Raw genomic sequence first — 27647 nt, forward strand, 5'->3', positions numbered from 1 at the left:
TGTCATTCAGATCAGATTAATGCTGTTATCTGGGGAACATGGCTACTTAACTTATGCATGTAGGGCACACTTTGCTTAGTTAGAACAGAGAGTGAATAACAAGAGCCATTTCCAAAAAAGTAACCTCAGCAATATCCTAAGCCAAAAAACACAAGCAACCATAACCTATGTGCACAAGAAATTATGCCGTTTTTAGAGGGACTCTGACTGAGGGGGGGGGGTATAATTTCATTGTTTGCCATAGGCGCTGTATTACCCAGATACGCCCCTGATTCCGGTAGTCACATGGGACACGAATGCAGAACTACAGCGTGGACACTAGTGGGTGGCGTGACAGGTTAAGTATCTTAGTGCACGATCAACGGAGGCACACAATATTTGAGGGGGGGGGGGGAGAGAGACAACGGGTAGGGGGTTCTGTTGCATTCCTTAATCACAATATTGCACACTGTTTCCGCCACGCACCCAATCAACCATGCCGGCCGGAGATTTTCCAGCATGTCTGAACAATAAATTCAACCAATTGCAACCCAAAATCGGTCAAATCCTTGAAAGGGCATGCTTGTTGACTTGTGTAACTTCTAACTTTAACAGCATTGCAATTTTTGGGAAATGAAACGTGGAGCTGATGATCAGGTTTTGATTTGCTGCCTGGCGTGAGTGGTGCAGTGTTCTGGAAATACATTGCTTACCAGTTCCTGCAGAGACAGAGAGATGCAGGCAGGAAACTCACCTGAGACTGCAGCACAAGAGTCAAGGAAGAATCACTTGGGAGTTTGCTGATTACACAATATTTGCCCCTTGAGGAGCGACTGTTGTCACATTACCAGGAAACCGATGCATCAATACAGCTAAACAGTATACTACGGTGAGAAAATGGAGGGTGTCATCCTTCACTTCCTAATGCCTGGCTGTTGCTGGTTTATTCTAAAATATTCTTGTTTTTTTGCTGGATGGCCACCCTGTCAGCCCCTCAAATTTAAAGTGAACCTGAGATGGTTCACTGGCCCTTATTTATACTTACCTGGGGTTTCCTCCAGCCCCTCTGTTCTGGCGCTATGACTCCTGGTAATTCAGTCAGTTGTCGGCAGTCGCAGGCTTCTGCGCGGCTCGGCCGCGTACCCCTTGTTGCGTTCCTGCGGCCTAGAGTGTTATTCTCCTACACAGTACTACTGCACAGAACGCTGCCAGGGACGAAAGTGCGGCCAAGCCGCGTATGCGCAGAAGCCCATGACTGCCGGCAACTGACCGGATTACCGGGAGTCCTAGTGCCAGAACGGAGGGGCCAAAGAGGAAAAGGGAGGCCACAGTCCTTGTGGGGCTGAAGGAAGCCACAGGTAAGTATAAATAAGGGCCAGTGTACCATCTCAGGAACACTAAGTTATAAACATGAGGAAGTGACCCACCACTATAGTTTTCTGTTTCATTTAAAGGACAACTGAAATTAGAAGAATATGGAGGCTGCTATTTATTTCCTTTTAAACAATACCAGTTGCCTGACAGTCATGCTGATCTCTTTGGCTGCAGTACAGTCTGAATCACACCAGAAACAAACATGCAGCTAATCCAATCACACTTCAGTCAGAGCACCTGATCTGCCTGCTTGTTCATGGGCTATGGCTTAAAGAGGAACTCCAGTGAAAATAAATGTAATGAAAAAAAAGTGCTTCATTTTTACAATAATTATGTATAAATGATTTAGTCAGTGTTTGCCCATTGTAAAATCTTTTAAATCCCCGATTTACATTCTAACATTACATGGTGACATTTTTACTGTTGGCAGGTGATGTAGCTGCTGCATGTTTTGGCAGTTGGAAACAGCTGTAAACAGTTATTTTCCACAATGCAACAAGGTTCACAGAAACTGCCAGGAGTACCACGGTCCTCAGAGTTTCTTGTGGGAGGGGTTTCACTACAATATCAGTCATACAGCTCCCCCTGATGGTCTGTTTGTGAAAAGGAATAGATTTCTCATGTAAAAGTGGGTATCTGCTAGTGTTGTCCGGATCATGAACGATTCGGATCTTTGATCCGAATCTATTTTATGAGTCGATCATCCGAATCATCAAAATGAACGATTCGGATCGCAAAAGGGGCGGGGCCAGGAGCGACACGCCCCCTCTCAGCGGGCAGCGGGGTCCTGGAAGCAGGGATCGCTCTGTTAGAAGGGAGCCAGCCTTGCACAGCCACAGGTAGATGGGAGAGAGGGGACATGGGTGCCACTGCCAGATATGTGTAGAGCACACATACTGGCTATAACGTGCTGCCCATTATAGGCTGGCTGTTCCGTAGTGCTGCACAGTGAACACATTGGAAGCTTTTGGCTCAGCACAGCTCAGTAACTTTGCAGACACTGTGATTGAAAGGCAATATAATCCTCCTGCACTCGGCACTAAACAGCTGCACTTATCTTCTGGGAATGCTTTCTTTCACTGTGCGACCTTTTCTTTCAAAGTGTACAGATGAACATATAGGTGAAATATATGTAAAGCATATGACTTCAGCATGCATGTGGGTATTGTGTGCAAACATTTCTGCTCTCTGCTCGTCTCTCCTCCCTTCTCTGTCCACTCCCTGCCCTCTGTCCATCTTCTCCCCTTCTCCGTGTGTCCACCCCCCTCCCCTTCTCCTGTCCACAGACCTGTCCTGCTGTTCATTTCACCCCCGAATGCTTCCTGTAGTAAAATGATCCGAGATTCGGATCAAAGATCCGGATCTCTTCAATGATCCGATTCGAATCATCCGGATCATTGAAAAGATCCGAACTTCCCATCTCTAGTATCTGCTACTGATTGGGATAAAGTTAAATTTTTGGTCGGAGTTTCTCTTTAAAACATTAGAGGCAGAGGATGAGCAGGACAGCCAAGCAACTGGTATTGTTTAAAAGGAAATAAATATGGCAGCCTCCATATACTGCTCACTACAGTTGTCTTTTAAAGTGTACTTGAGACGTCGGATTAAAATGATTTATTACTTCTTTGGGGCTTCCTCCAGCCCCATGAGCATGGATGCATCCCACGCCATCCTCCTCAGCGTCTCCATTCAGCCGCAATCACTCCCGGTAATCTGGCTCAGTCAGAGGGACCGCTCATGTGCAGAAGAGCCGACTGGTGCAACTGAGCCAGATTAGTGGGAGTGATTGAGGCTGAACGGTGGCACTGGGGAGGACGGTGTGGGACACAACTGTGCTCATGGAGCTGGAGGAAGCCTTTTTAATCCGACATTTATGGTTTCCTATAAGATGTGTTTCCACAAGGATATTACATTTTGCATGTCGTTTTCCATATGCGAATTTTTGCATGCGTCAAGTATAATTGACAATAATTTCATGGGAAACGGATGCGTAGTGCGAAAGTCTTCAGGAAGCAGTTCGATATTTTTTTTTCAGATCAGGATGAACCTCAAAATACGCATGGAAAAAACCCTTGTAAAATGGAATATCCTTGTGAAAAGTGAACCTTAAAGGGAACCTAAACTGAGACGAATCTGGATTTTTCCTTTAAAAATAATACCAGTTGCCTGACTCTCCTGCTGACCCTGTGTCTCTAATACTTCTAGCCACAGCCCCTGAATAAGCATGCAGAACAGGTGCTCTGACGGAAGTCAGACTGGATTAGCTGCATGCTTGTTTCAGGTGTGTGATTAAGCCTCTGTTGCAGCCAAAGAGATCAGCAGGACTGACAAGCATCTGGTATTGTTTAGAAGGAAACATCCATATCCCTCTCAGTTAAGGTTCCCTTTAAGGGCTGGTTTCCACTAGGAGTGTAACCCCCCAAAAGAGGGTTACAGATTACTTAAAGGGACTCCGAGCTGTACTTAAAAAGTAAAATAGTACTCACCGGGGGCTTTCTTTAGTCCAGCGCTGGTCGGGAGGTCCCACGGCGGCGTCCTGGCTCCTCTCCTAGGCCTCGCTCCGGAATGGCTGGACGGCGGCAGCCCGGGCGACACTCGGCTGAGTGTCGGGCTCCTTCTTCCGCGTATGACGTCACACGCCGGCCGCCTCGCGTCATCACGGCGGCTGGAGTGGCAGTACGGCGCATACGCGCTTTAATCGCGCATGCGCCGTACTGCCACGCCGGCCGCCATGATGACGCGAGGCGGCCGGCGTGTGACGTCAGCCGCGTCATACGCGGAAGAAGGAGCCCGACACTCAGCCGAGTGTCACCCGGGCTGCCGCCGTCCAGCCATTCTGGAGCGGGGCCTAGGAGAGGAGCCAGGACGCCGTCGTGGGACCTCCCAACCAGCGCTGGACTAAAGAAAGCCCCCGGTGAGTACTATTTTACTTTTTAAGTACAGCTCGGAGTCCCTTTAAGCATTACTATGTGTGTGGCGCCTTTAAGACTAAGTATCATACTGTTAGAACCAAAATGGCGCATGATAAGGGCCAGTAAGTGATAGAAAGATCGCATAACCCGTTGCTAGGCGACCACAGTATGCAAAGTAGGGGAATTTGCTGGGACTTTCCAAAACCCCGCACAGCCTGTCAGAGATACAGTGCAGGCACAGGGGGCAGGGTCTAGAAGGATGTAACCGGCGGGAACTAGTTGGAGCTGGAGGAGAGCGAGAGAGAGCGTGGAGGAGAGAGAGAGGACTTGAGCAGGAGCAAGCAGGGTGGGAGCCCAGACCAGCGCAGAGAAAGGCTGTAGCAGTCGCCCGGAAGCTAGAGGGATCCGGCAGCCATTCAGTAAAGACAGCGGCAGTCGTCCGGACACTACCCGGAGGCCAGAGGCGGCAGACCCGGACTAACCTTGACCTAAACACATTCGCAGTCAGATGAGTATAGGCCTGAGAGCCACATCTAAGCCATAAAGTGTGTACAGTTAGTAGCCAGTGTCCAGCGTAAGCTTGCTGATGATAGTGACCTAGAACCTGGAGAGGCCCAGATTGTATACCTGAGTGGTATTGCTAAAGACTGCCTATGTGAGAGTGCTGTACAGTCACAGAGACTTTGTGCTGAGAATACAGTTGTTTATGCAGAAGAAAGCTGCTGATATAAAGTGAGACAAGTTGCTATTGATTATAAAAAGTCCAGGCCCTACTGTCACTGAGAGAGTTAGAGTTAACTAACTTGGATTACAAGTCTTGCATCAACTCTAATTCAGAGTTTATTCAGCCCTAAAGTCAAAGTGCACTCATTGTAGGAGGGTGGTGTTGATGGTATAAAGGGGTGCATCGGTCACTTTATATTGCATTTCATTTATCTTTTATTTTTCTTTAACCCTTTTTGATTATTTGATTTAGATTTTATTTATTGTTTTGGGAGCCCAATCCAGAGGGGAGGTATTATGAGTAAAGTGTATTGAGTGCTACAAATGCAACCTAAAGAGTCTAAAAGATGTTGGAGCAAGGTGAATGTCCTGATTGGACCAACCAACGAACTGTCATCTATTCAGTACCATATTGTGAACTGTCACGAGTTTCCCCCAAGGTTTTGCTGAGCAATATAGCTTGGACTTGGTTGCAAGGGACTAAGATCTGATTAGGTATTGGACTGAATTGCTCAGTAGACCAACCCTTTCCCCAGCCCACGCCCAACAACAGTACTGTGATATGCTGTAACGTGGTGGATTGTTGTATAAGAAGACCTATTCTAGCTCACTATAATTTCTGTGTAACTAACTGTTTCCTTCCGCAGGTTTTACCGATGCACCGGCTGTGAAGATTAGATATTGTTTATTTTTTGACCTTTGATGTGCAAGGGAGGTGCGTTTTGACATTGAAGTGTTTTGGCTGATAACAATTGATGTGACCACTGTTCGGTTGCGAATAAATCTTTGATAATTTCATCTCAGTCAGCGTCTGGTGGATTCCACTCAGTCGGAACCTGGGGCAAGCGGTTTCATATGGATTACAGGAGACATAGCCGTTTTATATTCGGCAGCAGCGCCCATTCTGCTGCAAGCCGCAACACGAATCACTTAACCATGCCTTGCACAGCTATAGTGATTCAGCTGCAGGCATGCCGTGCAGATTTACACTTCAGCCAGCCCATGTTTGGGATAGGCAGTGTTTCCCCACCCCTCTTGTCTGCAGGGAAACGCTACAGGTTTATGCCGCATTCACCACTAGTGGAAATGAGACCTAAAGTGAACCTGAGGTGAGAGATGTGGCGGCTTCCTGCTGCAGCCACGCCCCTATAGCAGATGCTGTACAGTAGTGTGTATGATAGTGCACATGGAATCACATGACTCTATAAACGGAAAGGATACAATCATGTGACGATCAGATGGCACCCGGTGACGCAGTTTCTCCAGCTTCTGTAATTCTTTTATCTCCTTGTTCCTCACTGTATTGAATTTCTTGATTTCTGCCTGCAAGATATGGTGACATGATAACAGGTAAATTAACAACACTAATTAGGGTGCAGCAAGTGAAGAACAACGGAATAAGTACTAGCGACTGCCAGCAGAGAGGCCACAGGGAAAGGGTGTGTGTGTGTGTGTGGGGGGGGGGGGCTGTGACAGTTACTATCAGTGTGGAGGGCACAAAGAGAGACCGGGCACCTACTGATGGGCTGTCACAGAGGGTAAAAGGAAAGACCCGGGGCAACCACTACTTTTATAAAGGGTATATGGAGAGATATGGACAGCACGGTGGCGTAGTGGTTAGCGCTCTCGCCTTGCATCGCTGGATCCCCAACTTGAATCCCAGGCAGGCCACTGTCTGCCTGGATTTTGTATGTTCTCCCTGTGTCTGTGTGGGTTTCCTCTGGACACTCTGGATTCCTCCCACTTCCCCAAAACATATAGATAAAGTTAAAGTGAACCCAAAATTAAAAATACAAGATTTCAGAAATAAAATATATTTTCTAAATTATAATAATAAATAGCAGCCTTTTTTTCAGCTGCATGATGACAAATATAAAATATTTTACATTTATTGGAGGAACCCCTCCCTTCCTTCCCTTCATATTGTCGGGACAGAATCCGGCAGACTGGTGGAGTAGGAAGTGTCCGGCAAAGGAGGAATTGCTAATGGCTGCCACCTGTATAACCCTAGTTATGAAAAAGAGAAGGGTGAAAAGCATGCACTGAAATACTCGTAGGCTTGAAGGAGTGTTTATTTACCTTTGTATGTGTCAGAGTGGTGCAACTAAATATTTTGAATTAAAAAAATGTTTGGTTTGGGTCCGCTTTAATGGCTTTCCCCGAAATTGGCCCTAGACCAGGCTTTCTCAACCAGGGTTCCCTGGAACCCCAGGGTTCCTTGAGGACTCTGCAGGGGTTCCTTGGCATTTCACCCCAATGTGAGGGAAGTATAATAGAGCACATTATAATAGGGGGTACTGTAAAAAGGAGCACTAAATTGGGGCTCAGAATAATAATGAGCACTGCATAATGAATGGCAGTGTAATAGGAGGTAGTGAAATTAACAGCCTCACCTACTTTTAAAGACCCTGCCTCCTGAAAAATAAATGCAGGGGTTCCTCGAGACCAAAAAAAATTGTTTGCAGGGGTTCCTTGAGATCCAAAAGTTATTTGCAGGGTTCCTCCAGGGTAAAAAGGTTGAGAAAGGCTGCCCTAGACTATCATACATTAAATACACAATACATACGGTACATAGACATACGACTATGGTAGGATTAGAGTGTGAGCTTCTCTGAGGACAGTCAGTGACATGACTATGTAATCTGTAATGTGCTTAAGAAGAGGTCAGTGCTATATAAATACATAATAATAATAATAATAATAATATGGCAAGACATTAGACTATGACTTGGTAGATATTAGATTGTGAGTTCCTCTGAGAACAGTCAGTGACATGACTATGTACTCTGTAAAGTGCTGCAGAAGATGTCGGTGCTATAGAAATACACAATAATAATAATAATAATAATAATAATAATAATAAGTAGGAAATTAAAAAGTGACTATGGTAGGTTTACACTTCGAGTTCCTCTGAGAACAGTCAGTGGCATGACTATGTACTCTGTAAAGTGCTGCAGAAGTCGTCAGCACTATAAAAATACTAAATAATAATAATAATAATAATAATAATAATAATAATAGTGCAGAGGAGCAGAGCTCTGCCATGGCAGGTTTATTTTTCAAGAGAACAGTCACAAACTCACCCGCTTGTCCTTAATCACGACGCCATACATTTTCAATGGATTCACCACTTTGGTTTCCAGACGCTCCACCTGCAATTGAAATGGAAGTTAGAAATAGCAGAACACTTTGTCATCCTGACACGGGCATAACTAATCTCTTGTGACATGTCATGGATGCCGTACACACACCAGTTTCTCGGCAGAGGCGGTCTATAGCAGCCGCATCGGCCGAGTTTAGTCTAGTGTGTGTATGGACCTTTACTGCTGTGTGTGCACAGGTCAGGATGAGCCTGCTCAGTGGTTTGTATTTGCACACTGGTATGTACTGCAGTGCTTAGAGGTGGTTCCTCTAGGACGGTATTTTAAGCCCACTGCTACAATGTCTTATTAGCACAACACAAGTTGCCTGCTGCTTGTTTGTGCTCAAGCTTGTTTCCTGACCCAGCTTGTCTAACCAATCATGTTCCAACAGTCTAATGCTGGAAATACACAATGAGATTTTTCAGCAGATTTACTGTCCGATCGTTTTTCTGATTGAATTTCATTCACTTCTATGAGAAATCGATCAGAAAAACAATTGTAAATCAGATCGGACTTGTCGCAAATTATCTATCAAACCATCCATCTGCCAAAAAATCTCATGGTGTATTCCCAGCATTAGAGAGTCAGCTTCACGTTAGTTTGGATGAACCAACTCACCAAGGGGAGTCATTTAATGTCTATGAAAAGTATTCCTCCTGCTGTCGCCACTGACTGCAGCTTGGTTCACAAATACTGGGACACATGACAGTGTACCCAAGTACCCAAACATGTGTTGTCTTATTTAGGTGTTCAGTTTACTTCCAAAATTTAGACAGAGCTTTGAAAGGAACCCAATATCAGCGCTTCCCTTCCCTGTTTTTTATGTCCAGCCGTATATAGGGATGGACCAACCAAACTTCCTCAAGCAAGAGAAAGGGTGAGACACAAAAGTGATAAAAACAAGTCCAAAGGGCACAACTCAGGACAGGTGATAAGTTATGCTCTTCATTCAGATTTTAAAATGTCATGGTCCATCCAGGAACGTAGAACTGAGAATAACCGGGCCCTTCATCAAATGTGTTTTTTTTCTGTTGCTTTTAAACTATTCCTTCCATAAACGTTAACAGCCTAACAAATTATTCATATTTTCTGCCTGAAACCCATGTTCTTATTAGAATGTTGAACCCCTTAGGAGCACCGGCCCTTTAATTGCCATTGCCAAACAGTTGCATGCTAGGGGGGACTAAGAGCTCTTTCACATTAGAGCTCATATCCAGCGTTTTAACGCAAAGTCAATACTTTGTGTTACCCAAGTGAGTGAGAGAGGAAATGTCAGGATTAGCTTCATTCAAAGCTAACCAGATGGAAACTGTCTAGAATAGGATTCTCTGCTTTTCCTTTATAAATTTCACAGGAATCATTGCACACACAAACATCTGTTATGTAAGTAGAAGTAGTATTTATCTACTTATATTTTTTTTTATTTCTAGGTTAGCATAGGTGTCACTTGTTCTTTAACGGGAACCTTAACTCTAAAAATAAAAAAAAGTGTTTTACTTACCTGGGGCATCTACCAGCCCCCTGCAGCCATCCTGTGCCCTCGCAGTCACTCGTGGCTCTTCTGGTCCCCCGCTGCCAGCTAGTTTTGTTTTTTGCCGTACGTTTCTACGCATTCCCGCTGGTGCAGGAAGCTATTGCAGACATCAACAAGTACATTTTTACGCGTTACAGTAGTGATGCGTAAAATTTTGCGCACTACTCCTGTAACACATAAAAATGTACTTGTGGATGACTGCAATAGCTTCCTGCACCCGCGGGAATGCGTAAAATGTACGCATGGCGGCCAGCCATCTCCCAGTTGGCAAAAAACAACTAGCTGGCAGCGGGGGACCAGAGGAGCCATGAGTGACTGAGGGCACAGGATGGCTCCAGGGGGCCCCTAGATGCCCCAGGTAAGTAAAACTTTTTTTTTTTTTTTTAGAGCTAAGGTTCCCTTTAAGATCCGAAAGCCCACGTGTTGGCCAATCGCATGGGCCTGATAGCTTGCTTTCACTGTAATCTCACATCTCCGCTAGCAGAGCCTCCCCAACCAGTCTTCCAGTTTGCTTCACTTCAAGGTAGCGGTAATTGCCTGCTAAGCGTTAGAAACACTCTTCGGAGTACAAGGGGCCAGCGATTAATGAGTTATCAATTATCTCTCGGGCGGTCTTGTTTCCAAGGAGAGAAAAAAAAAGTGCCTAATTAAGAAGATTCCTATTTATCCCTCACCCTCACTTTCATCTCCTTCTCCTACCGAGATCATTTAACTGCCAGCACCGCCTAGTTCATTAGTGCCGTTTGGCGCTCCAAATTAGCCCGTAAAGGTCAGAATTCTACTGGCGGGAGATGAAAACATTTGCAGGCAGACGATGCTTTGAGGGCCGCGGATCTATGAATATGAAGACAAGAAGAGGTAGGCGGAGGAGATGGAGATCCTCCAGTAATTGACTTCCACAGAGGATGCCGGTTGTACGACCTCTTTCTGACACCAGCATTAGCTTTGAAGCCCTGCGCTCTAAACCCGCTTTTATCCATATCATCCCCCCCCCTTTCCCGTAGATGGAAGCAGCAGTAAATAAAGCTGCAGTATTGAGATATCCATCGAATTCAAGAGGCCAGACAAGGTTTTTTTTTCTCAGATGGTCGCTGTTCCTATAATCTAATCAGGACAGAGTCAGTGTCTAGTTTACAAACCAGCAGTGATATTTGTAGGGTCAGACGCTCACCATGAACACGAGACCACCGACTTGCACAAATTAAATATGGAAAAGAAGAAGATGATCTGAGGATTGTTGTTGACACATGCAGATATATAAAGTGCTACACATGGACAGTATTTTTTTTTACTGGATATGCTTTGAGTGTTACGGTAAAGCCTAATAAAAATTGAAAAAGTCACATTCTAAATAGTTATAAGGCTAATAAGTGATAAAAAAACAATATTTATAAACCATGCTATGGAAAGAATATATGGTTAACCTTTCTTAAGTGTATTTTGCGATCACCAACATGCCCCCCCAGCACTTTTTTTCCAGTGTGCTGGGAGGGGTGGCATGGTTGATAGAAGGTCTGTACCCCCTCGCTCTAAGCAGCGTTCCCCAACTTGTCCTCAAGGCCTACCAATAGTGCATGTTTTGTGGAAATCCAGTGAGGTCTTAAAGGATACCACAACTGACATGTGGCATAATGAGATAGACATGGGTATGTACAGTGCCTAGCACACAAATAACTATGCTGTGTTCCTTTTTTTCTTTCTCTGCCTGAAAGAGGTAAATATCAGGTATGTAAGTGGCTGACTCAGTCCTGACTCAGACAGGAAGTGACTACAGTGTGACCCTCACTGATAAGAAATTCCAACTATAAAACACTTTCCTAGAAGAAAATGGCTTCTGAGAGCAAGAAAGAGATAAAAAAGGGGGAAATTCTTATCAGTGAGGGTCACACTGTAGTCACTTCCTGTCTGAGTCAGGACTGAGTCAGCCACTTACATACCTGATATTTACTTCTTTCTGGCAGAAAAAGAAAAAAAAGGAACACAGCATAGTTATTTGTGTGCTAGGCACTGTACATACTCATGTCTATCTCATTATGCCACATGTCAGTTGAGGTATCCTTTAATCAGCTCTGCTGAGACACTGATTACCTCACCAGTGCATTTTTACAAAACATGCACTGTTGGTGGGCCTTGAGGACAGGGTTGGGTAACTCTGCTCTAAAGTGAGGAGATGAAGCGACATCAGGAGGAGGCAGCGGGCACATGCCCACTCACGTTCTGTAGCTCCACCCCCTTACACACGCATCAGCATAATACCGTTATTGTGTGGTTGTGATGGGGATCACAGTGTTGGACTACTTCTTTCAACAAGATCTTAATGTACCCATGCGATATTTATTTTACGTGGCGCCAGGGGTGAGGGGTGGAGCCAGCAGCAATCAGAGCATCCGACAGTCAGACACTTTCATCTTAAAGGACATCCGAGACGACAATATTTAATCTATTTTTACTCACTTGGGGCTTCCTCCAGCCCCTAGAAGCCATTCCAGTCCCTCGCCACAGCTCAGGTCGTCCTCCGTGTCCTGCTGGCTGCCCCTAAAGATCGGTGACCCATCGGTGGATCGGCACTTCTTCGCCTGTACAGGTACTTGTGCCTGCACATCCACGTCATCTGGTGCATACTGCGCCTCCGCACTACTACTGGCAGGTCGGCTCTTATATTCGGCGCAGAAGCGACCCACCAGTAGGTTGCTGATCCTTCTGAGCAGCCAGCAGGACACCGAGGAGGACCGGAGCTGCGGTGAGGGCCTGGAATGGCTTCTATGAGCTGGAAGAAGCCCCAGGCAAGCATGAATAGATTAATATTGTCTCCTTGCAAGTCCTGTAAAGTGATCCTGAGCTGGGTACAAAATGAGATACTTCCCTAAAGAAAGGGAAGCCTCAGGACCCTATCTGGACTTCCCTCGAAGCTGAACGTGATATTCCGGGATATAGGAGGATACTGAACCCCCCAAAAGGATGCGTCTCAGGGTAAATTACTTACCTGATCCGCTGTAATTTGGACAAAGGTGATGCGCCGCCTCCACACGTTTGCAAAACTATTCGGAAACCTCCACCTGCATTGCCTCCGCTTGCTTCCAGCTCAGCAGTCACCAATTAGCCCACATCTAATAGGCTGGGGGCGGGGCACAGCAGCACAGATGGGGGTGGCCAGAGACTCTTCAGAAATTAAAAATAATGGGGGTGTAGCAATAACCCGAATGAATGAATACATTTTGGTGGATAAGGTAGGTAATTAACCCTGAGAAAACACCCCCTTCCCCAGTACTGCATCATTAAGAAAGAGCCAGGCTTACAGTGGATCCAAGATAAACTTTTACTCATTGCATAATTGTGTTCCTTTCATATAGTTTATAGGGCATTCCTGAAGCCAAATACTTTTTCTGTTTTGTTTTAATACTCTAATTCCCTATAAACTAAACAAGCCTTGCCCACAGCTTTTTAGAGTGCCTTGGCACTGTAGCAAGGCTTATGGGAGCTCAGTCTGGACAGAAGGAGAAGGAGGTTACTAGTCAGAGATTTCAGAGGCAGAGGGGAGGAGGAGAGGGGACTGAATTTTGCCACATTACACACAGGCTAGCTGATAGCATCTCCAGCCCTCAGCCTGTGACAATGTGACAAACAGAACATGGCTGCCCTCATTATATCACATGAATAAATTATCATAAACTATTGACGCTGTTTGCAGCTAGATTTGCTGTGTAAACTAACTAAACTCTAGATAAGATATATAGACAAGTTACTTGTTATAGTTAGTTTTTCATCTCCGATCCGCTTTAACAGGTCCTGTCTTTTCTACTTTAAGAACTCTTTAGACTCTCCTAGGGCTGCACAGAAGGGGAATGAGGGTCATACAATTTGAGAAACATTCACCCCACTAGTTTGGCATGTCTGGTGTAACGACTGGCGGCTCCACGTTCACAGACACGAGGTGGAAGAAGGTCAGAGTAACTTATCTGTGATATTGCTCCATGACTCAGATGTGAAGCTAATTCGGCAATGACAAACTGACACGCGGCCCCCATGCATCATGGGAAAATGTTGTGAGAGGACTCTCCGAGCTTCTAATGAAAATAAATGGTCGCTATCAGCCTGCAGCCTCTCCGCAGAAATGGGGATAATACAATAATAGTGTGACAGGAAGATTTTTCCTGGTAATTTCACACAGCACTGACAAATGCGCAAAGATGGAGAAGAGCGCCGCAGTCATAAATAGGTATCCATAGAAAAGGCTGGAAGTCGCCTACAACCATTGTCATGTCTGAGTAAAAATACGTCTCCACCCAGTCATTAGGCTTCATTTCATGAAGACATGTGCAGTAAAATTAAAATACTGCATTCTGTGTTTTAGACTCTTTTTCAGAATTCACTAAGATTTTCATACATACGGTAAAAGTTCGGTAATAAAAAAAAAAAAAAAAAAAAAAAAAAAAAAAAAAAAGGCTGAGGAGTGGGTTTATGAAAACTCCGACTCCAGGTACGAAAAATTGCTCCAACTCCACAGCCCTTATTAGGTCATGAAATCTGGTGCCATGGCCTAGGGGCGGCAGTAATGTCCTTCAAGTACAGTAGAGCAAGTCCGTCCGCAACCACCCTGCATTAAGAAGTTGCAAATTTTAAACTTGGAAATAAGGTTTGCAGTGGTCACGAACGGCTACAGACTCTCTCCCTCCCATGTAGCCAGAAACTCTGGTTGCAGGGCCGGAGCTACCATAGGAAAAAATGGGGAATTGCCCCAGGGCCCCAGAGCCTGTAGGGGCCCCCCCAAGTTGTCCCTTCCCCCATCTTAACTGTTGCTCCCCAGGGACTCTGCAGAGTCTGTTAAGTTGGAAGGTGATTGAGGGAGGGTCAGCAGCCAGCTCAGGGGCCCAGGAGGGAAATTTAGCTGCAACAAAGGGCCTCTAATGACACTTTTTGGTCAAGGGGTGTCTGTTGGTGGGCCCCCAGGCTAATTTTGCCCTAGGGCCCAATTGTTACTTGAACTGGCCCTGTCTGGTTGTGTGCCGGCAAGTCACATATGAGAAACGCCAGCTGGAGAGGACAGCTTCACAGCGTCAGCTGACAAGGCAGAGCAAAAGGCAGAAGAGGAAGCTTCAGCAAATCCGGCCTTGAATGTCCAGCCCAGTAAAAATATTTTATTTCTGTATGTGTTTCCATGAAATCACTTCCTGTTGTCAGTAGCCATGGTCAATAGGACAGGAAGTGCAGGGCTCTTCCAAATGGGGACCCAGACAGGAACCTTACCATCCCCACTGTACTAAGCTACTGAGGTGTATCTGGGTAATATAGCACCTATGGTAAAAACTGAAATCCTTTCCAGATTTCATTTATTATGGTTGCCTGCGTTTTTTTGCTTGGATATTGCACTACAATTAAATAAAGAATAAAGTGGTCATTTTTCTATGCCTCCAGTTAATTCATCAAGTAGTTACATGCCCCCCAATAAGTCACAAGCATCCAGATAAAAATTTTAATCAGCCACACACTTCTAGATAAAATAAGCAAGTAGCAAACAAATTAAATAGCCAAGGTTCACAGTGGTCAGTTGCGTTGTAGATTCTGCATGTCAACTCACTGCCTATACATTTCTATGGGGCTGTTTACATTACTGCACTGTAACTGATCACCTCATTCTGACTCGCTGCATGCAGGCTTTGTATTACAGTCCAGTCTCCATTGCAGTTCAGTGATAACGCATGCGTTATGCAACTGACCACCATTAACCTAGCCTCAATATAAAATAATGAAATAGCTTAGTGCGCACTATACACAAATTAAAGGACAACTGAACAGAAAGATATATAGGCTGCCATATTTATTTCCTGTTAAGAAATACCAGTTGCCTGGCAGCCCTGCTGATCTACAGTGGTGTGAAAAACTATTTGCCCCCTTCCTGATTTCTTATTCTTTTGCATGTTTGTCACACTTAAATGTTTCTGCTCATCAAAAACCGTTAACTATTAGTCAAAGATAACATAATTGAACACAAAATGCAGTTTTAAATGATGGTTTTTATTATTTAGTGAGAAAAAAAAAACTCCAAATCTACATGGCCCTGTGTGAAAAAGTGATTGCCCCCCTTGTTAAAAAAATAACTTAACTGTGGTTTATCACCTAGGTTCTCAACGTGTGGTACGTGTACCCCAGGGGGTACTTCTGATGGTTCCAGGGGGTACTCGGGCTTGATATACTTAAGAATAACAAATTTAGAGTTTTAGAAAATGATGAATCGTATGTAAACAACACCAAATTCGTATTTTAGCTAATTAAAAGCAATAGTAAATGCTTGGGAATTGTTTAGAACCAATTATCATGTATTAGGATTTAATATATATTTATCAAGGGGTACTTCTGATAATGTTTACTATGCTAGGGGGTACTTGGTGAGTACAGGGTTTTAAAAGGGGTACACACCGATAAAATGTTGAGAAACACACCTGAGTTCAATTTCTGTAGTCACCCCCAGGCCTGATTACTGCCACACCTGTTTCAATCAAGAAATCACTTAAATAGGAGCCATCTGACACAGAGAAGTAGACCAAACGCACCTCAAAAGCTAGACATCATGCCAAGATCCAAAGAAATTCAGGAACAAATGAGAACAAAGTACTGTAATTGAGATCTATCAGTCTGGTAAAGGTTATAAAGCCATTTCTAAAGCTTTGGGACTCCAGCGAACCACAGTGAGAGCTAATATCCACAAATGGCAAAAACATGGAACAGTGATGAACCTTCCCAGGAGTGGCCGGCCGACCAAAATTACCCCAAGAGCACAGAGAAAAAAACTCATCCGAGAGGCCACAAAAGACCCCAGGACAACATCTAAAGAACTGCAGGCCTCACTTGCCTCAATTAAGGTCAGTGTTCACGACTCCACCATAAAAAAGAGACTGGGCAAAAACGGCCTGCATGGCAGATATCCAAGGCGCAAACCACTTTTAAGCAAAAAGAACATTAAGGCTCGTCTCAATTTTGCTAAACATCTCAATGATTGCCAAGACTTTTGGGAAAATACCTTGTGGACCGACGAAACAAAAGTTGAACTTTTTGGAAGGTGCGTGTCCCGTTACATCTGGCGTAGAAGTAACACAGCATTTCAGCAAAAGAACATAATACCAACAGTAAAATATGGTGGTGGTAGTGTGATGTTCTGGGGTTGTTTTGATGCTTCAGGACCTGGAAGGCTTGCTGTGATAGATGGAACTATGAATTCTACTGTCTACCAAAAAAATCCTGAAGGAGAATGTCCGGCCATCTGTTCGTCAACTCAAGCTGAAGCGATCTTGGGTGCTGCAGCAGGACAATGACCCAAAACACACCAGCAAATCCACCTCTGAATGGCTTAAGAAAAACAAAATGAAGACTTTGGAGTGGCCTAGTCAAAGTCCTGACCTGAATCCTATTGAGATGTTGTGGCATGACCTTAAAAAGGCGGTTCATGCTGGAAAACCCTCAAATAAAGCTGAATTACAACAATTCTGCAAAGATGAGTGGGCCAAAATTCCTCCAGGGCGCTGTAAAAGACTCGTTGCAAGTTATAGCAAACGCTTGATTGCAGTTATTGCTGCTAAGGGTGGCCCAACAAGTATTAGGTTCAGGGGGCAATTTCTTTTTCACACAAGGCCATGTAGGTTTTGAGGTTTTTTTTCTCACTAAAATAAAAACCATCATTTAAAACTGCATTTTGTGTTCAATTATGTTATCTTTGACTAATAGTTAACGGTTTTTGATGAGCAGAAACATTTAAGTGTGACAAACATGCAAAAGAATAAGAAATCAGTAAGGGGGCAAATAGTTTTTCACACTACTGTATTTGCCTGCAGTAGTGTCTGAATCACAACAGAAACAAGCATGCAGCTAATCTATCCAGACCTGACAATGTCAGAAACTGGTCTGCTCCATAAACCATAAGGGAGGAGAGGCGCCCAATAGAATAAAATATTTAAAGTATTAAAATTGAAAAAATGAGGTGTCTTACCTTAAACTTTAACAGCACAAAGGCAACGCGTTATTTGAGCCTAAAAGTCTCACTTCGTCAGGCCGACAAACTGTGATTGGTGTATCGCAATTAAACATTGGGCGCCTCTCTCGAGCACCTTAAGACCTTGGTGGTGCTATTTTTAAATGACATACCAGGCACAATTTGCATACATCCTCATCTCTCTCTTCTCCTGCCCTGCTTCAGCTCAAATCCAATTCTACAATAAAGTGCACCTAAACGGAGAGGGATATGGATGTTTCCTTTTAAACAATACCAATTGCTCGTCAGTCCTGCTGATCTCTTTGGCTGCAGTAGTGGCTAAATCACACACCTGAAACAAGCATGCAGCTAATCCAGTCTGACTTCAGTCAGAGCACCTGATCTGCATGCTTTTTGAGGGGCTGTGGCTAAAAGTATTAGAGACACAGACTCAGCAGGAGTCAGGCAACTGGTATTTTAAAAAGAAAAATCCATATCCTCAGTTAGTTTAGGTTCCCTTTAAAGGACAACTGTAGTGAGAAGAATATGGAGGCTGCCATGTTTATTTCCTTTTAAACAAGATCAGTTGCCTGGCTGTCCTGCTGATTACTTGACTGCCGTAGTATCTGAATCACAACAGAAACAAGCATGCAGCCAATTTTGTCAGATCTGACAATGTCAGAAACACCTGATCTGCCGTATGCTTGTTCAGGGGCTACAGCTTAAAGTATTAGAGGCAAAGGATCAGCAGGACAGCCAGGCAACTGGTATTGCTTAAAAGGAAATCAATATGGTAGCCTCTTTATTCCTCTCCCTTCAGTTGTCCTTTAAGGTCACTCTGCACCCTGGGGTTTCTCTGACCTCTTCATCAGCCCCAGCAGTACTGCTTCAGCCTTCCTTGAGTCACATATGGTTTGATGTAATAAACTTTCACACCCCACCACAGCTCTGATAGGTTGGAACTGGGTGAATGGAGGCGTTGGACTCAAAAAACGGCTGACAGTGACGTGAGTGACAGCTCAGGCCACAGACAGTAAACTGTCCGCTTTGCTTCCCCTTTCATCCCCAATCCCAGACACTTGCCTGACCACAGCGGTTCACATGTTTGGCAGCTTGACAGCGTGAGTGTGTCAGCCCGTTGTCTGCCCCTTGCTTTCTGGTGCCCTTGGCCAGTGTTCTGCAAACTTGGCTCTCCAGCTGTTAAGGAACTACAAGCCCCACAATGCATTTGCGTTTATGAATCATGTGGCTGTGGCTGTCAGACTCCTGCAATGCATTATGGGACTTGTAGTTCCTTAACAGCTGGAGAGCCAAGTTTGCAGATCATTGCCCTAGGCCATGGCCTTTGTGACCTTGCCTGAAATCCAGCCATGGGGCAGCCATGATGGCACAGTATAGGGGAAGGCATGGCGGGCCATGTTTGCAACCCCCTCTAGATATGCCACTGCTAAGACATGAATTTGTCTGTGTACCCACCGGGGGAGATTCTGCCCCACTTTTATTCTGTAGTTCTTGGTGAGACAAAAAGGAATGGCAATGCTACAAGCAGATCCTGACCAGAAGAAGGAAACAAACATTCCATTGGGCACCGGTAATTTAGATATCGGTAATTTAGATCTGCTGAAAAGGTTTATGGAGATGAAGATTTCATTTTTCAGGACGACCGGGCACCTGCTCACAGTGCCAAAACCACTGGTAAATGGTTTACTGACCATGGTATTACTGTGCTCAATTGGCCTGCCAACTCTCCTGACCTGAACCCCATAGAGAATCTGTGGGATATTGTGAAGAGAAAGTGTAGAGACGCAAGACCCAACACTCTGGATGAGCTTAAAGGGGAACTTCAGCCTAAACAAACATACTGTCATCAAGTTACATTAGTTATGTTAATTAGAATAGATAGGTAATATAATTTCTTACCCATCCTGTTTTAAAAGAACAGGCAAATGTTTGTGATTCATGGGGGCTGCCATCTTTGTCATGCAGTGTTCTCCCCAGGGCCAATCAGGGGGGCGGGCCGCCCGGCTGTTTTTAAACCCCGCCCGCCTGTTGTCATTGGCCCACCTAGCTAGGAAAAAAAACAGCCAAAGCAGAAGCGTCCGACCGCGCTACAGTACATCATGCCGACAGCTGCAGTCTGCACGCACGCCTTCTGCCCTCATCTCTACCTCCGTCTGTAGCCTGCATAACTATGCAGATAGGCAGCAGTGGGTGTGGCCGCGGGCAGGCTGGAGGGGCTCGCTTATCACGGATTCTGTCTGGCATTCTTTCTCTAGGCTCCGGTGAAACTTTTAGAGCTGCCAGGCTTCCTTACGTTGAAAACAGGCCTGTGTAACAGCTCAGCCAATCGCTGCGCTCTTAGCATGGCTTGGGGAGTGGCTTATGCAGTGCTGTGACACACGTGGAGTGGAGGCAGCTGGCGGCAAATGATAGATCAAGGAGGGAGCCGGGGCACTGCGCACGGAACAGCCAGGCAGAGAGAAGCAGCTACAAATACAGGTTAGCTTAATGTGAAGTCTGCCTGGCTGAAATGTTAGGAATTTCTTTTCACTTACTGAGTGGCTGCGCTGGCAGTGTGGATTCACACCCCTTCCCCCTCCCTCCCCCTTACTCCTCAAGATGACCTGGTGTGTGTGGATTGCAGATCTCGGAGTCTCCCAGACAGGACACTGGCCAGCTGCATACCGAGGGGACTCTGCTTGTCCTGTCACAAGGCTTTGTTACATAGCCTGATAGCAGTGTGCAGGTGATCATCTGAGATAACATACGTGGTGGCTGTCACCTGTGTGTTTTTTTTTTATTAATCCAGCTTTTTGATGCCTATTTTGGATCAATATCTATGATCATTTATGATAATTGAATTACCCCTGCCATCAGGTAACTGACTATCCACAGAAGAGCTTACAATCTAATTCATGCCTTTATGCCACTTACTCTCCAGGAAGGATCTTACCATCTAGTCCCTGATGTTCTGTCACTAACTATCCACAGAGGATCTTACCATCTAATCCCTGCTGTGATGACACTAACTATCCACAAACTATTTTACAATCTAATCGCTGCCGTTGTGTCCCTAATGGTTGGTACACACAATGAGATTTTCTGGCAGATTTACTGCCAGATCGATTATTTCCAGCATGTTCTATCTGATTTCCAATCGATTTTTCATTCAATCCTAGGGAAAATTGGGCATGTTGGAAATAATTGATCTGGCAGTAAATCTGCCAGAACATCGCATGGTGTGTACCAGGCATAACTATCCACAGAGGAGTTTACAATCTGATCCCAGCCATTATGTCACTAACTACAAACAGAGAAGCTTACAATCTAATCCCTGCTGTGATGTCACTAACTATCCATAGAGGACCTTACAATCTAATCCCTGCTGTGATGTCACTAACTATCCACAGAGGAGTTTGCAATCTAAACCCTACCGTAATGTTACTAACTGTACTCAGAAGATCTTACAATCTAATCTTTACCGTCAATCATGTTGCTGGGGGAACCTGAGCACCATCATCTGAAACAATTTCTCCCTAATGCCTGGTACACATGATGCAATTTTCTGACAGATTTATCATCAGATCGACTATTTCCAACACGTCCAATCTGATTTCTGATCAAATTTCTGCTCTGTTTCTCATAGAAGTGAACGGAAAATCGATTGAAAATCAGATTTAACATGTTGCAAATAATCGATCTGACAGTAAATCTGTCAGAAAATTACATTGTGTGTACCTAGCAGGTACATCGGCTTGTCTCCTCCTCCACCTATGCTGTAAGCAGAGTTGCACTGGTCCGGCATTCCCCTGTCACACCCCACCCGGCTACTTTTTCATGCCACCCGGCTGGAAAAAATTCCTGGGGAGAACACTGTCATGGGTGCAGCCATCTTTTTGGTTGAAAGGAGGTGACAAGGAGCAGGAGACACAGTTCCAACTGTCCTGTGTTCTGATTACCCCTCCCAGCTGCGCGCGCTAGACTTCAAATGTCAATTCAAAATGTAAAAAAAAAAAAAAAAAAAATTTGCACCAAAACAGCAGAACGAGAACAACAAAATCAGAAATCCCATCATGCTTTGCACAGCATCAGGGGAAAAAAGCCCGGGCAGTTTTCTTCTGTGCAGCTAAAAATGAGGCTTGTATAAGAGAAACAAAGTTCTGATGCTGTGTTCAGTGCTGCTGAGTCGATTTTTAGTCCGGAGGTTCACTTTAAGGCCGCTATCGAAGCATCCTGGGCAGGGGTCTAGTCCTGGAAAAAGAAGTGAGTGGACTGAGGCTGCATTTCCACTTGTGCGGTGCAAATCGCCGCGGTAAAAATTTGCATGCGGATGCGAATTTCGCATGCGGGTCTATACGAATTTTCATGCGAATTCGCATGGATGACGATGTATGCGAATTTAACCATGGCAGTGCTGGTGTGCTTTTCCATTGTTTCTATGTGAATTCGCATGAAAATTCGCATGCCCAAACCTCATGCGAATTTCCTATTAAATACATTGTATGCGATTCACATAGCGGTATGCGAATTCTGATGGCTCTGCCATGCGAATTTTTTCTGCACAGAAAAACGCAAAGGAATCCTGACAAGTGGAAACAGTCCCATTCACTTGTATTGCTATGCGAATTTTCATGCGAAAAAACGCATGCGAATTCGCTATAGTGGAAATGAGCCCTAACTATAAAAGCCAAAAAACGGGCGTGGTTAAGCATAGCGTGGGTGTGGTCATGGGTGGGGCCAAATATACATGGCCTTAGCAGTGGTATAAAAGGTCTGCCAGGGGAAGTTTGAGCTCTGTCGTAGTGTATCCCCAAAAAGTAGATGTAATCTGACAGCATTTCACCAAAAATACACATAATCTGGCAGAGGTTCCTCCAAAATACAGATAATATGGCAGTGGTTCCCCCAAAATAGACAATCTGGCAGCAGCAGTTCCCCCAACATACACATAATCTGGAAGCAGTTCCCCAAAATACATGAAACCTGGTAGTGGATCAAACAAAATACATGCAATCTGGCAGCAGTGGCCCCCCAACATACACAATCTGGCAGCGGTTCCCCAAAATACACGTAATCTGGCATCAGCGGTTCCCCAAAAAATACAGATCTGACAGCAGTTCTCCCAAAATAGGTACCCCCAGTATAGCTAGCCAGGTTTATAGGTGTCCCCAGTATAAGTAGCCATGTGTATAGTTGTCCCCAGAATAGGTGGCCAGATGTAGAGATGTCACCAGAATAGGTAGCCAGGTGTATAGATGTCCTTAGAATAGGTGGTCAGCTGTATAGATAGTACAGGTGTCCCCAGTATATGCAGTGTTCTCCCCAGGGCCAATCAGGGGGGCGGGCCGCCCGGCTGTTTTTAAACCCCGCCCGCCTGTTGTCATTGGCCCACCTAGCTAGGAAAAAAAACAGCCAAAGCAGAAGCGTCCGACCGCGCTACACTACTTCATGCCGACAGCTGCAGTCTGCATGCACGCCTTCTGCCCTCCTAGTCAGTCCTCTGGCTGCCCTCATCTCTACCTCCGTCTGTAGCCTGCATTATTATGCAGATAAGCAGCAGTGGGTGTGGCCGCGGGCAGGCTGCAGGGGCTCGCCTATCACGGATTCTGTCTGGCATTCTTTCTCTAGGCTCCGGTGAAACTTTTAGAGCTGCCAGGCTTCCTTACGTTGAAAACAGGCCTGTGTAACAGCTCAGCCAATCGCTGCGCTCTTAGCATGGCTTGGGGAGTGGCTTATGCAGTGCTGTGCTGTGACACACATGGAGGCAGCTGGCGGCAAATGAGAGATCAAGGAGGGAGCCGGGGCACCGCGCACGGAACAGCCAGGCAGAGAGAAGCAGCTACAAATACAGGTTAGCTTAATGTGAAGTCTGCCTGGCTGGAATGTTAGGAATTTCTTTTCACTTACTGAGTGGCTGCGCTGGCAGTGTGGATTCACACCCCTTCCCCCTCCCTCCCCCTTACTCCTCAAGATGACCCGGTGTGTGTGGATTGCAGATCTCGGAGTCTCCCAGACAGGACACTGGCCAGCTGCATACCGAGGGGACTCTGCTTGTCCTGTCACAAGGCTTTGTTACATAGCCTGATAGCAGTGTGCAGGTGATCATCTGAGATAACATACGTGGTGGCTGTCACCTGTGTGTTTTTTTATTAATCCAGCTTTTTGCTGCCTATTTTGGATCAATATCTATGATCATTTATGATAATTGAATTACCCCTGCCATCAGGTAACTGACTATCCACAGAAGAGCTTACAATCTAATTCATGCCTTTATGCCACTTACTCTCCAGGAAGGATCTTACCATCTAGTCCCTGCTGTTCTGTCACTAACTATCCACAGAGGATCTTACCATCTAATCCCTGCTGTGATGACACTAACTATCCACAAACTATTTTACAATCTAATCGCTGCCGTTGTGTCCCTAATGGTTGGTACACACAATGAGATTTTCTGGCAGATTTACTGCCAGATCGATTATTTCCAGCATGTTCTATCTGATTTCCAATCGATTTTTCATTCAATCCTAGGGAAAATTGGGCATGTTGGAAATAATTGATCTGGCAGTAAATCTGCCAGATCGCATGGTGTGTACCAGGCATAACTATCCACAGAGGAGTTTACAATCTGATCCCAGCCATTATGTCACTAACTACAAACAGAGAAGCTTACAATCTAATCCCTGCTGTGATGTCACTAACTATCCATAGAGGACCTTACAATCTAATCCCTGCTGTGATGTCACTAACTATCCACAGAGGAGTTTGCAATCTAAACCCTACCGTAATGTTACTAACTGTACTCAGAAGATCTTACAATCTAATCTTTACCGTCAATCATGTTGCTGGGGGAACCTGAGCACCATCATCTGAAACAATTTCTCCCTAATGCCTGGTACACATGATGCAATTTTCTGACAGATTTACCATCAGATCGACTATTTCCAACACGTCCAATCTGATTTCTGATCAAATTTCTGCTCTGTCTCTCATAGAAGTGAACGGAAAATCGATTGAAAATCAGATTTAACATGTTGCAAATAATCGATCTGACAGTAAATCTGTCAGAAAATTGCATTGTGTGTACCTAGCAGGTACATCGGCTTGTCTCCTCCTCCACCTATGCTGTAAGCAGAGTTGCACTGGTCCGGCATTCCCCTGTCACACCCCACCCGGCTACTTTTTCATGCCACCCGGCTGGAAAAAATTCCTGGGGAGAACACTGATATGTAACCAGGTGTTCAGGTGTCCCCAGCATAGCCAGGTGTATAGGTGTCCCCAGTATATGTAGCCAGGTGCAGTGGCGGCTCCAGGAAATTTTTTTAGGGGGTGCTATGCAGGTGCTGGACCAATTTCCGGGGGAGCTGACGACCTGCGCGCCGCGGCAAAAAATGGGTGTGGCTACAACCTGCGGCGCGCAAAGTGCGCCGCGTCGAAAAAATGGGCGTGGTCATGACCGGATGAGGGCGGGGCTAACTGTAATTTAAAGGCCATATTTATTTCCTTTTAAACAATACTAGTTGCCTGGCAGCCCTGCTGATCTATTTGGCTGTAGTAGTGAACTGAATTACACCAGAAACAAGCCATGCAGCTAATCTTGTCAGTTCTGACAATATTGTCAGAAACCCCTGACCTGCTGCATGCTTGTTCAGGGTCTATGGTTGAAAGAATAAGAGGCAGAGGACCAGCACGGCAGCCAGGCAACTGGTATTGCTTAAAGGGAGATAAATATGGCAGCCTCAATATTATTCTCACCTCAGGTTCCCTTTAAAAGTGCAACGCAAAGACAGAGGGCCCAAGTTTTGGTGACCCTTTTCCCAGAAAATTCACATAATTGTGCAGGTTTTCTCAAGAAAATACACGTAATGTGAGCAGATTTTAACAAAAAACACGTCCAATGACCCCAATATGCACAATCGGTAGCAGATATGACCCCAATATGCACAATCGGTAGCAGATATGACCCCAATATGCACAATCGGTAGCAGATATGACCCCAATATGCACAATCGGTAGCAGATATGACCCCAATATGCACAATCGGTAGCAGATATGACCCCAATATGCACAATCGGTAGCAGATATGACTCCAATATGCACAATCCGTAGCAGATATGACCCCAATATGCACAATCCGTAGCAGATATGACCCCAATATGCACAATCCGTAGCAGATATGACCCCAATATGCACAATCGGTAGCAAAAATGACCCCAATATGCACAATCGGTAGCAGAAATGACCCCAATATGCACAATCGGTAGCAGAAATGACCCCAATATGCACAATCGGTAGCAGAAATGACCCCAATATGCACAATCCGTAGCAGAAATGACCCCAGTATGCACAATCGGTAGCAGAAATGACCCCAATATGCACAATCCGTAGCAGAAATGACCCCAATATGCACAATCCGTAGCAGATATGACCCCAATATGCACAATCCGTAGCAGATATGACCCCAATATGCACAATCCGTAGCAGATATGACCCCAATATGCACAATTAGCATCACCTGAAAAAGAAAAGAAAAACCCATTTACTCACCTACAGCCAGAAGACCTTCTTTCCCGACCTCCTGTCCAGAGTCCCGACCTCATTGTGGCGCGCAGCGCCCGCGCGCCCACGATCCTCTTCCTTCCCGACGTCACGACGAGACTTCCTGCCTGCATGCAGAGAGCAGGGCTACGGGAAAATGGCCGCCCGAAGCCATGCACTGCAGACTCGAAGTCTGCAGAACAGGGCTCCGGGCGGCCATCTTACCGTAGCCCTGCCTGCTGCTCCGTGCTGCCGCTGTGTGAACTGACTTGGCGTCTTTTAGACGCCTGAAGTCAGTTCACTCCAGGGGGTGCTTTGGGGGTGCTTGGACAATTCTAGGGGGTGCTCGAGCACCCCCTTGCACCCCCCTGGCGCCGCCCCTGGCCAGGTGTATAGGTGTCCCCAGTATAGCCAGGTGTATAGGTGTCCGCAGTATATGTAGCCAGGTGTATAGGTGTCCCCAGTATAGCCAGGTGTATAGGTGTCCGCAGTATATGTAGCCAGGTGTATAGGTGTCCCCAGTATAGCCAGGTGTATAGGTGTCCGCAGTATATGTAGCCAGGTGTATAGGTGTCCCCAGTATATGTAGCCAGGTGTATAGTTGTCCCCAGTATATGTAGCCAGGTGTATAGGTGTCCCCAGTATATGTAGCCAGGTGTATAGGTGCCCCCAGTATATGTAGCCAGGTGTATAGGTGCCCCCAGTATATGTAGCCAGGTGTATAGGTGCCCCCAGTATATGTAGCCAGGTGTATAGGTGTCCCCAGTATATGTAGCCAGGTGTATAGGTGTCCCCAGTATATGTAGCCAGGTGTATAGGTGTCCCCAGTATATGTAGCCAGGTGTATAGGTGTCCCCAGTATATGTAGCCAGGTGTATAGGTGTCCCCAGTATATGTAGCCAGGTGTATAGGTGTCCCCAGTATATGTAGCCAGGTGTATAGGTGTCCCCAGTATATGTAGCCAGGTGTATAGGTGTCCCCAGTATTTGTAGCCAGGTGTATAGGTGTCCCAAGTATATGTAGCCAGGTGTATAGGTGTCCCAAGTATATGTAGCCAGGTGTATAGGTGCCCCCAGTATATGTAGCCAGGTGTATAGGTGCCCCCAGTATATGTAGCCAGGTGTATAGGTGCCCCCAGTATATGTAGCCAGGTGTATAGGTGCCCCCAGTATATGTAGCCAGGTGTATATGTGCCCCCAGTATATGTAGCCAGGTGTATATGTGCCCCCAGTATATGTAGCCAGGTGTATATGTGCCCCCAGTATATGTAGCCAGGTGTATATGTGCCCCCAGTATATGTAGCCAGGTGTAAATGTGCCCCCAGTATATGTAGCCAGGTGTAAATGTGCCCCCAGTATATGTAGCCAGGTGTATATGTGCCCCCAGTATATGTAGCCAGGTGTATATGTGCCCCCAGTATATGTAGCCAGGTGTATATGTGCCCCCAGTATATGTAGCCAGGTGTATATGTGCCCAGTATATGTAAC

The 27647-nt window shown here is 45.5% G+C and overlaps 1 protein-coding gene across 1 annotated transcript in view; it reads right to left on the reverse strand.

Moving 5' to 3' along the window:
* CIBAR2 (CBY1 interacting BAR domain containing 2) overlaps nt 1–27647 on the reverse strand; it is a 75802-nt gene that overhangs the window by 33048 nt on the left and 15107 nt on the right. Inside the window, exons 3-5 of the mRNA XM_068261589.1 lie at nt 8072–8140; nt 6210–6311; nt 734–739 (exon numbers count right to left, since the gene is read on the reverse strand). Coding sequence (XP_068117690.1) covers nt 734–739; nt 6210–6311; nt 8072–8140 — 177 coding nt within the window. The remainder of the gene's footprint in view (nt 1–733; nt 740–6209; nt 6312–8071; nt 8141–27647) is intronic.

This window comes from Hyperolius riggenbachi, chromosome 11 (assembly GCF_040937935.1).
Source record: "Hyperolius riggenbachi isolate aHypRig1 chromosome 11, aHypRig1.pri, whole genome shotgun sequence".
Lineage (NCBI taxonomy): Eukaryota > Metazoa > Chordata > Amphibia > Anura > Hyperoliidae > Hyperolius > Hyperolius riggenbachi.